This window comes from Aquarana catesbeiana, linkage group LG07, assembly GCF_042186555.1.
Source record: "Aquarana catesbeiana isolate 2022-GZ linkage group LG07, ASM4218655v1, whole genome shotgun sequence".
In the NCBI taxonomy this organism is placed as follows: domain Eukaryota; kingdom Metazoa; phylum Chordata; class Amphibia; order Anura; family Ranidae; genus Aquarana; species Aquarana catesbeiana.
This window is the reverse complement of record NC_133330.1, coordinates 22,321,196-22,332,155: the sequence shown is the minus strand read 5'-3', so window position 1 is coordinate 22,332,155 and position 10,960 is coordinate 22,321,196. Positions and strand designations below refer to the sequence as shown.

The following is a 10,960-nucleotide window of genomic DNA, read 5'->3' as shown; positions in this document are numbered from 1 at the left end:
CAGACTTCCAGCAGAATTAGTGAGTCAATAAGTGAATTTAAACATGCTTGGCATAAACACAAGTCTATGCTCAGATAAAAATTTAAGAAGAATAAAAACCTGTTAAAAAAGGCAGACTTGATAGGCTTCGTGGTCTTTTTCTGCCACCAGTCTTCTAAATTTCTATGTATATGCTCTCAAAGTTCAATTTGGTGAGATGCTGATAATTTTTCCAGTTTGTTTTTTTTTTGGGTTATGAGAGGAAACCTGCAAAACACAAGTGGGAACAGACAGGCTTCATGCAGACAGTGCCCCATCTGAGACCCCAGCTTTGCAAGGGCAGAGTGCTAACAATTTATATACGTACTCTGCAGCGTGTGCGTCATGAAGCTTAAATAATCTGTTTCCTTTGACATGCTGCAATAAGGGGGCTTTCATTAGTCTGACCTGGATTTCTCGTTGTCACTTTTAAATACACTTTCCTCCGCTGTGTTTAACAGTGAGACAGGTGTAGTCTTAATACGTTTAGGAGAAGCCAATTAACACTTTGCAACCTTAGCTTGGATTACAATGATTAATGGAGATCTAAATCCCTGGGTGCTGACATTGGCAGTGGCAGCTTATGGAAGGTGGCATGTTATAAAGAGCGGTGTACCTGCGGTCACTCTGTAGAGCGGCTCTTGCTGGGAACATAAAGTTTTTCTTGGGGTTCCTGAGAGGAGGGAGAAACACAGAAGTGGTTTGTAACCCGAGGGGGGTGAGAACTTTCAAGAGCTGCCACCATGAACGGAACAGAAGGTCCCAATTTTTACGTCCCCATGTCTAACAAGACTGGGATAGTACGAAGCCCTTTCGAATACCCTCAGTATTACCTGGCAGAGCCATGGAAGTATTCAGTATTGGCCGCCTACATGTTCTTGCTCATCCTCCTCGGTCTCCCAATCAACTTTATGACCCTGTATGTCACCATCCAGCACAAGAAGCTCCGAACACCCTTAAACTACATCCTGCTAAATCTGGCGTTTGCCAACCACTTCATGGTCCTGTGTGGATTCACCATCACGATGTACACCTCCCTCCATGGATACTTTGTATTCGGACAGACTGGTTGCTACTTTGAAGGTTTCTTCGCTACCCTTGGTGGTAAGTCCATGTCCTTTGAAGGGGATCTGGTGTGAAGGACTATTTTTGTCTTAGATGGAAATAGCCAGTAAAGTAGGGCAGTGAAGCTGAATCTGTAGATAGATCAATGGGGTCTGAAATAGGTATTGGTCTTCATGATAGATATCTTTTTAAAGGTTAGTCAAGAAGTCGGGACGGGGAAAGCTCTGGATTAGTTTACTAATGGATCAAGACCACTTAATCCGCAAGGACAGGTCTAGGTGCTTCAAAGGCAACTGAAACTGGAAAGCTTTGGTTTTTTAATAAACAGGACTTTCTGAGTCATCAAAGGGTGATGCGTACAAGTGTTTTTTATGTATACATCACTCTGACCTAACCTCCAGTTAACAAAACCCGTGAAAGTCCAGTTTGGGGGTCATCAGTTGCACATTAGTTGGTATGGTGAGATACTATTCAATTGCTCCCATTACATGATGCTGGTATCTGAGTACTCAAAGTAAATGGAGCTCATTTTTAAAACGGCCAAGACATTAAACGTAAAAAAAAAAAAACAACTTAAAGGGGCAAACATTTAGAGAAAGCCCGTCATCTGAAAATCCAAGGCAAGTGTGGCTACAGTATTGCTAAAAGCTTTGGCTACCTACGCAATATGGGAGGTGTATAGAAATCTAAGTGTAACATTGATGCTTCTGGGCACCTTGTTGGGTTCAAATCGTTAATAATCCTCATTTCTGTCTGACAGGTGAAATTGCCCTTTGGTCCCTGGTGGTGTTGGCCATTGAGCGATACATTGTGGTCTGCAAGCCCATGAGCAATTTCCGATTTGGTGAGAACCATGCCATGATGGGTGTAGCATTCACTTGGATAATGGCCTTGGCTTGCGCTGTTCCTCCTCTCTTCGGCTGGTCCAGGTACATCACAGTGAGAATCGATGAAATATGAATTAAACCGCCAGTTACCTTAACTTACCTACTCTGACATGAAGCCAATGCATGTTTTCCTTTACCCTCCTCCCCCATTCTCATTTACCATCATTACCTCCCTATCTCCACTTTTGAGCTGTTTCAGATTTATTTAGAATCACAAGGCTACTGATAACTTTAAGTGTGGTTAAAGCCATAAATTCTAGATAAAGAAGGAAAGAGTTAAAACCTCTTCGGAGTTCATTACTGCTTTCTGCGTCCCACTGGGGAGATTTCCCCTCATTTCCTGTAGGCAACAGAATTAAGAAGAAAATAGTTCAAAGTGAACAGAATTCCGAGACAGTTGTCTCCATAGGAGGATTTTGCCTCGCCTCTGACGACAGAATTTCCCATCACTTGATAATGGTCACCAGGACACATAGAGGGCCACAGTAGAGAGACAGAGAAAAACAAACATTTGTCATAGGGTTTATTTAACCTTCCCCTACTCTGGGTAATGAGCTGGATTCATTCCTAAATGCACAAAACATAACTAGATACTTACATTTTTAGGTAACACCAGAGATTGTTGATTTTGTGAATGTCTGATTGCCTTCTGGAGGATCAGAAGTAAACTGTTTTTCTCCCACTGGAGCAAATAGGGCCATTCTATGGTGTTTTTCGACCTTCCTCTGGATCAACTGAGCATATAGGGTTCTGTATGTGGAGGTTTTCCATTTATTCTCTTTATTTATTTTTTCTGTTGGTTGAACTAGGTGGACTTGTGTCTTTTTTTCAACCTAACTATATAACTCTACCTACATTCATACATTTTTTTTTATTTTCATTTTTTTGGATGGAGTTGGGAAAGGTAGAGGTAAAAGGAACTCTTTCATTGGGGAGAGATGTTTCAGTGACAACTAAAATGGAAATTCTGCTTATTCTGGGGAGATTTCCGGTTGCTTCTCCAGGAACTGCAAGAAAATGTCCAAAGCAGGACACAAACAACAAAAATATTAGGTAGGGCTTTTAGCCGTTCCCTGCTCTATCCAAACCCAAAAATATTGGCTTTATATACATTATAAAACTTCCAAGGACAAAAGAGTTTCATGCAAGAGTAGGTATTAGTCTCCAGACACTGGTGCTGAAACACTTTTGTAATGATTTTACCTTCCTGACCTTTATATCAATTAAAACCTATTGGTGCTTCCCTTTATTATACTTTTCATTACGTTAGCATAAGATATTAAACACTGGGGTAATATATAATAAAAGTTTATAGAATAATACAAACAATAAGGAGAAGAGACTGTACAACTGAACAATACTGAAGGGAAGGCTGAAGGTCAGATTTATTGTATTTACTCCAACTGTCCCGCTTTGGTAGGGACAGTCCCTATATGTCCTATTCTTCCTTACTCCATTGTTATGATTGTTGAGGTTGTTTTATTATTGTCTATTATAGATTTTTTTATGCAGATCTACACATCACGCCTCAAAAATCAAAACTATGGAGGAAGAAAGAATAGGACATACAGGGACTGTCCCTACCCAAGCAGGACAGTTGAAGTAATCAAATTAAATCTGACCTTCAGCCTTCTCTTCAGTCTTGCTCAGTTGTACAGTCTCCTCTTCAGGACTGAAATTGCTTATTCTAATTTCACTGCACAATGTGAGCTTCTCACAATTTGCATTGGAAGATTAAGCAGGTTAGATAGAGCCTCATTTACTGGCGGGAGGTTGTCCAGCATTACCTAGCCCTTTCCTTCCCAGCCTGACTGTCCCTGCCCCGCCTCTTTCATTCTTCAATCTCAATTCTTTCAATTATGGATTTCTAAAGTCTACTCTTCCCAGACTTCCTGACCATCTCCTCTGTTTTCTTCCAGATACATCCCTGAAGGAATGCAGTGCTCATGTGGAGTTGACTACTACACTCTGAAGCCCGAGGTCAACAATGAGTCTTTTGTCATCTACATGTTCGTTGTCCACTTCCTCATCCCTCTGATCATCATTTCCTTCTGCTACGGACGTCTGGTGTGCACTGTGAAAGAGGTAGGTGCTGAGGGCAGGACCACTTACCTTCTGGGGGTCTACAAACCTTCTACATTCATTGTTCCCCCTTCCTTACCATGATCAATCACTTGACCTGTTCTATTCAGAAGATTTCCCTTTACTTACTGACCATCAGCCAGCACCCTAGCTGAACTTCCAAGAAGATTATGTACTGAAGTCCCATATCAGTAGAAACACCAATGCTTTAAAAATCTTTTCAAGGTGAGAAGACAGAGACCCCACCTACCCTTGAAAAAGAGGGTCTGCATACCCTCGAAACGTTGGTATTTCTACTGATATTGGACTCCTTCCACAAGTCCATCTCATGTTCAGTGGCACTTTTACCATTTGAAAAGTTTTTTGTGTCAATGGGCAAATACAACTTTCTTTCAGGTGAACTTAGATTGCATTAAGATCAATTTGAGATGCTTCTGAGACCATTCAGAGTTCCTTCATGTGTGCATTTGATCTTCTTGTGATTTGAGTCAACCTGTTTCAAGCTGCTTAGTATAGGGAGAGAAGCTGTTTTAATGCATAAAACAGCCTGTTTACCCAGACCCTAATGGTGGGAGGTGGGTGTGGTGGAAGGTAAGAGTCCTTTGCTCCTCCTACTCACCCTTGGCCCTCTTCTCCTCCACAGGCTGCAGCCCAGCAGCAAGAATCAGCCACCACCCAGAAGGCCGAGAAAGAAGTCACCCGCATGGTTGTCATTATGGTCATTTTCTTCCTGATTTGCTGGGTCCCCTACGCCTATGTTGCATTCTACATCTTCACCCACCAAGGCTCAGAGTTCGGCCCGATTTTCATGACCGTGCCAGCTTTCTTTGCCAAGAGCTCTGCCATCTACAACCCTGTCATCTACATTATGCTGAACAAACAGGTATGTTGATTGTTGGCATAATCATCCCCTTCTACACAATCAGACATCGCTTGTCTTCCCTGATTCCCCACCATTTCCAACATCTGGTTCCTGATACTCCAACCTTCTTTGGCCTGAATTGCTATTTTGCAATGCCTACTGTGTTAATGTTATCTCCTCCCTGTCTGTGTGTTCTGATTATAGACAGACAGCTAGTAAAAAAATGTTTTACTTTCGGCAAAAAGTTCATAGGAGTGGAGAGTATTATGTTATTACGGGAGGTATGCTAATGTGGAGGGTGGTAGCTCACTATCCATTCTTGTGATTGTATGAAGACAGTGCTGCATGTCATGGGGTACTGCCATGGTGCAGGACGAGAATGAAAATAATAAAATGTGACAGGAACAGAGTCCTCCAAGATATTAAAGCAATAGAATAGGCATTAGTCATTGGAAGGAGCAGAACCAGCAAGGATGTAAAACTGCAGATTGAAAATTAGGCAGTGGAAGGAGCAGGACCTCCAACAATGCAAAGTTACAGAATGAGAATTAGATATTGGAAGGCGCAGGACCTCCAAGAATGCACAGGGACAAAATGACAATTAGGCTGTGGACGGAGCAGGACCTCCAACAATGTGAAGCTTTAGAATGAGAATTGGGCAGTGGAAGGAGTAGGACCTCCAACAATGTGAAGCTACAAAATGAGATTTGGATATTGTAAGGAGCAGGAACTCCAAGGATACAAAACTACAGAATGAGAATTAGATATTGGAAGGAGCAGGACCTCCAAGAATGAAAGGGACAAAATGAGAATAAGGCAGTGGAAGGAGCAGGACCTCCAACAATGTGAAGCTATAGAATGAGAATTGGGCAGTGGAGGGAGTAGGACCTCCAAAAATGTGAAGCTACAAAATGAGATTTAGATATTGTAAGGAGCAGGAACTCCAAGGATACAAAACTACAGAATAAGAATTAGATATTGGAAGGAGCAGGACCTCCAAGAATGAAAGGGACAAAATGAGAATTAGGCAGTGTAAGGAGCAGGCCCTCCGACAATGTGAAGCTATAGAATAAAAATTAGGCAGTGGAAAGAGTAGAACCTCCTACAATGCAAAGCTACAAAATGAGATTTAGATATTAGAAGAAGAAGGACCTCCAAGCAGGATCTCCAAGGATGCATAGGGTCAAATTAGAATTAGGCAGTGGAAGGAGCAGGACCTCCAGCAATGTGAAGCTACAGAATGAGAATTGGGCAGTAGAAGGAGTAGGACCTCCTAAGAAAACAAAAGAATGAGATTTAGATATTGGGAGGACCAGGAGCATCAATGCTACAGAACGTGATTTAAATATTACAGAAAACTGACCCTTCGAGCAGGGCTGCTGTTAGAAAATTATAGGGACACAGATTGCTCAATTCTTTCTCTGTAGCCTAAGCTGCAGAGTGAATGAAGAGGAAGCACTCTGTACAGAGGCTCCCTGTTCATTAACAAATGGAGGCATTGTAAACACAGGGGGGGTTGGTTCCAGTAATTGCACCCACTCCTGCTGCTCTGGGCCCCTGTTGAACTTATGGGGCCTGGGCCCCGTACCGAAGGGCAGGAGCTACCTCCATATCAAGTATGCAAAGCTACAAAATGAGAATTAGGCAGTAGTAAGAACAGGGCTTTCAAGAATGCAAAGCTACACAATAGGAATTATCAGTAAAAGGAGCAGCTACATAATGAGGATAAGCCAGTAATAGGAACAAGGCCTGCAACAATGTGAAAATACTGAATAAGAATTAGAAACAGAATCCACTGGCAGAACAGATTATTTCAGAAGAGGAGAATCAATAACTAAAAGAAACAAAACCATCCAGCTCAGATATTTTAGGAAATGAGAGATAGACAGTGGAGGTTCTCCTGCAACACAGATTTTATCACAAGAAGAGATGTGCAATATAAAGTAGAGAGTGGTGAGTGAAGTAAGAAGATCTACAGGTACTTAGAATTCTCAGCCTTATCTATTAAACTAATGGCTGCTTTCTTTCTCCCCATAGTTCCGTAACTGCATGATCACCACCCTGTGCTGTGGCAAAAATCCCTTTGGAGATGAAGATGCCTCCTCTGCTGCCACTTCTAAGACAGAAGCCACCTCTGTCTCTACCAGCCAGGTGTCACCTGCATAAGATCATCATCCAAGCCTGTGTCAGGGTGCGCTGCCTCACTCACCCGCTACCCTATCTCCGCATCCTCCTTGTTAAGGCAAAGAATGCCGCCATATCCCCCTATAAATACCTGAAACATATTTTGCCCAGAAGGGGTAAGAGCCTCTCCCAACCCCTTCGCTGCTGAAACCGACTGCATTAAATTGCTTTGCAATGAAATGGAGCCATTATGGCAGCGAAGGGGTTCGTGTCACCAACTAAACAAGGCAAGAATTTGCCCAGAATTGTAAATACCTCAAGGCCGAGATATAGCTGTTAGCCTGGAAACGCCTTCTGCACAAATAAAGACAAGAGACTTGAAGCAACAAATGTCCTAGAATCGGCAAGCCCTTGGGTGTTGGTACCATGGCGCAAAGCAGTGTCTGGCCAGTTCATCTTGCTAAATTTGTCTTTGTAATACAATGGAGGGTTTTTTGTAATACGTTATAAAAATTCCAGTTTTCTGCTTATTTTTCTTTTTTTTTTTCTTTCTTTTGGGTAACGTCTGATAGTGAGGTTAGACAGACCCTCTACAGCTGTAATAACGAGCACTTTGCAAGTAAAAAAATACAAAAAAAAAAAATATTTTTAGCTGTCTTATTATTTAATTTACGTTTTCAATCCCAACTCTCTAAACTGTGTACTGACCAGAAAGAGCTGCGCGCCACCAAAAATTCATCATCATTGGCGATGTTCTCCATATTCTTCTGTTGCTGCTTATGGCCAAGTGAGGCTTCCGAGCACACAAAAAGACACAAAAAAAATGCAATCCAGTTGAAAAGAGTTTTGGTCTTGTGGTTGATAACTCAGCAACCTCTCAGGCAACTAACTTTGTCTTGGTGTTCTTGAGCCAATAAGGGACAAGTTAGCTCGTGGTCCATCTTTTACACCAACTGTTTCTTGCTATTGTAAAGTTTAGCACAATTTTAAAGGTATTGTTGGCTTCCCATATGGCAAAGTCAACATTGATCTTCTACCCCATTGGTGTCCTCCTCTTCCACCCCATTGAGGTTCTTCCTTTAAATTTAGCATTTGAGGAGTAATCAATTTCACTGCCAGAAGAATGCATGTCAGTGAGGGACTTCTGGCAGAAGGACTTTATAATAACATTAGTATCCCCCACCACTCCCGCAACAATACCTGCATTGTTTGTGCCAGTGAGATAACAAAAAAACAAAACACTCCTTTTTTTTTATAACCAATTTAAGCTGCGGAAATGAATATTTTAGTTTCTGAGGCAGGTTCCTTTTATTTCACAAGGGAACGACTGAACGGGGAACAGAGGGGGATGTAGGCCGCTCTGCACCCCTTCACGAAGCGCCCCTCTGAATAAGCCAACCTGCTGAACTATGCGGTACCGACAATATGTTTGTATATAGGAATAAAGATTTATGTAGCTGTGTGTGCACCTTGGTATTCACATGTATGCGTGCACACGTATAGGCAGGTATATACTCTGTATACAAGAGTGTGGTCATATGGTGTCTCAGTGGGAAGATGATCAATGTAATGCAATCTTTCCTGATAGTAGCTGTTTATTTTCTGTACGATAAGATAGCAGATATTTCCACATAAAAACATTTCCTGCTTAAGTGTGTGTCTTTGTATATATCTTCATGTTGGGGAGAATGGGTGATCAAAAGTTGGAAAGAGTAGGGGGGAGGTTGTAGTAGGTTGTCTGTGATGGACATAAACAAAGGAGGGTTAAAACCAACAATTTTTATGGGAAAAATGTGTCCCCATTGGAAGTTTCTCCTCTATTCCTGTTCTGGTGGTAACTCATAGTTACATAGTAGGTGAGGTTGAAAAAAGACACACGTCCATCAAGTCCAACTCAAGGTTTTAGATTTACGGTGACCTTAGTGATCAGGACACAGACAGGGAAAAAGGTGACAGTGGTTCTATCCCCTCACCACTCTATCCAACTCTTAAAAAATGGCCAGGAATTGTAATTGTTTTCCATTCATACTCCATTATGGGTAGAGTCAACCTAGGCTAACATGATGAGTACCAGGTATCTGGAAAATTGATGTCCATACTTACAAAAATTGTCTTCTTTCTCATTACTTAGCCTACTATAGGTAGAGTAGGCTGACATGGTGAGTGCCTGGAATATGGGTGGAGTCAACCTAGGCTGACATGATGATTACCAGGTATCTGGAAAATTGTTGTCCACCCTTACCATGATTTTCTTTGTCCTGGTGGCTCATCATTTCAGACTACTATGGGTAGAGTAGGCTGACATGATGAGTACCAGGAATTTGAAAAACTGGTGAGAAGAATGCGTGATTAATAGGTAGAGTAGCGGAGGGTTGTAATGGGTTGTCTGTAATGGAGATGAACAGGGGAGGGTTAGAACCTACACTTTTCATGGGAAAAGTGTTCCCATTGGAAGATTTTCCCTCTATTCCTGTTCTGGTGGCAACTTAAAATTTTGGTTTTACTCTCACTTTCATACACAATGACACTAGTGATCAGGGAAACTAGAGAGACTGAATCTCCCTAACAGAGAGATAAACATGTGTCAGGGGTTCTATCCCCTCCCCACTTGATTATTCAAAATTGGAAAATTGCTGTCCATACTTACCAAAATGTGTCTTTCTTGGTGGCTCGTCTTGTTAGCTTAGCTGGAGTTGGAATAGGCTAACACGATGAGTACCAGGTATCTGGAAAACTGTTGTCCATACTTATCATAATTTTCCTTTCCTGGTGGCTCTTCATGTCAGCCTACTATGTGTGGAGCAGATTGACGTGATGAGTACCAGGCATTTAAAAAACTGTTGAGAAGAATAGATGATTAATAGTAGGATAGAGTAGGGGAGGGTTGTAATGGGTTGTCTCTAATGGTGATAACCAGGGGTGGGTTAAAACCAACAATTTTACATTTTTTATGGGAAAAAGTGTCCCTATTGGAAGTTCCCCTCTATTCCTGTTCTGGTGGCAACTCAAATTTTTGGTTTTACTCTCACTATCACTCCCAGTGACAATAGTGATCAAGGCAGTTAGAAAGATTGAATCCCCCAAAAGGAACGTAGACAGGAAAAAAAAGTGACATTGTTTCTATCCCCTCATCACTCTATCAAAAATTGAAAAAAAACTGTTGTCCATACTTACCAAAATTTTCCTTTCCTGGTGGCTCATCATGTCAACCTACTATGGGCACAGTGAGATGATATGATGAGTACTAGAAGATTTGGAAAACTGTTTTCAAGCCATACTCCACTATGGAAGAAGTCAACCTGGGCAGAAATGATGAGTACCAGGAATTAGGAAAATTGTTGTCCATACTTACCATACTTGTCCTTTCTTGGCAGCTCATCATGTCAGCCTACTGTGCGTAGAGTAGTCTGAAAGGTGAGTACCAAGAATTTGGAAAATTTTCGTCCATCCATACTCCACTATGGGTGAAGTCAAACTAGGCCAACATTATGAGTACCAGGAATCTGGAATATTGTTGTCCATACTTACAATAAATGCCCTTTACTGGTGGCTCAAAATGTCAGACTACTATGGTTGGAGAAGGCTGGCATAATGAGTACCAGGAATTTGGAAAATCGTTGTCCATAAATAGTCTTCCTAGGCTGACATGATGAGTACCAGAAATCTGGAAAATTGTTGTGCATACTAACCATAATTTTCCTTTTCTGGTGGCTCATCACATCAGCCTTGGTTACCTCGGACCTTGCAACCCATAGCACTGTTGTAGATTGATAGGATGAGTACCAGGGTTATGTTTTGTCTTTAGTTTTATTTCAAGACCCACCTTCCATGCAGGTATGGTGGTCCTAGCATCAGATATTTTTTTTTATGTTAAAATATATCTAACACCTAAAACAAAAATGTAATATAGTGCAGCTTACTA

The 10,960-nt window shown here is 41.6% G+C and overlaps 1 protein-coding gene across 1 annotated transcript; it reads left to right on the top strand.

The window, feature by feature from the left end:
• The first annotated feature begins 634 nt into the window (after positions 1 to 634).
• RHO (rhodopsin) lies at positions 635 to 8,690 on the top strand. The gene is made up of 5 exons (XM_073591758.1): positions 635 to 1,122; positions 1,844 to 2,012; positions 3,890 to 4,055; positions 4,696 to 4,935; positions 6,952 to 8,690. The coding sequence occupies exons 1-5, from the start codon at positions 762 to 764 to the stop codon at positions 7,078 to 7,080; spliced, it is 1,065 nt and encodes a 354-aa protein (XP_073447859.1). The 5' UTR covers positions 635 to 761; the 3' UTR covers positions 7,081 to 8,690.
• Positions 8,691 to 10,960: the final 2,270 nt, after the last annotated feature.

Bases quoted from the DNA above. Each gene is read 5' to 3' on its own strand.
- RHO (XM_073591758.1), top strand. From the start codon at position 762: ATGAACGGAACAGAAGGTCCCAATTTTTACGTCCCCATGTCTAACAAG. The intron at 1,123-1,843 runs GTAAGTCCATGT...TCTGTCTGACAG, and splicing joins TTTCTTCGCTACCCTTGGTG to GTGAAATTGCCCTTTGGTCC. The intron at 4,056-4,695 runs GTAGGTGCTGAG...TCTCCTCCACAG, and splicing joins TGGTGTGCACTGTGAAAGAG to GCTGCAGCCCAGCAGCAAGA.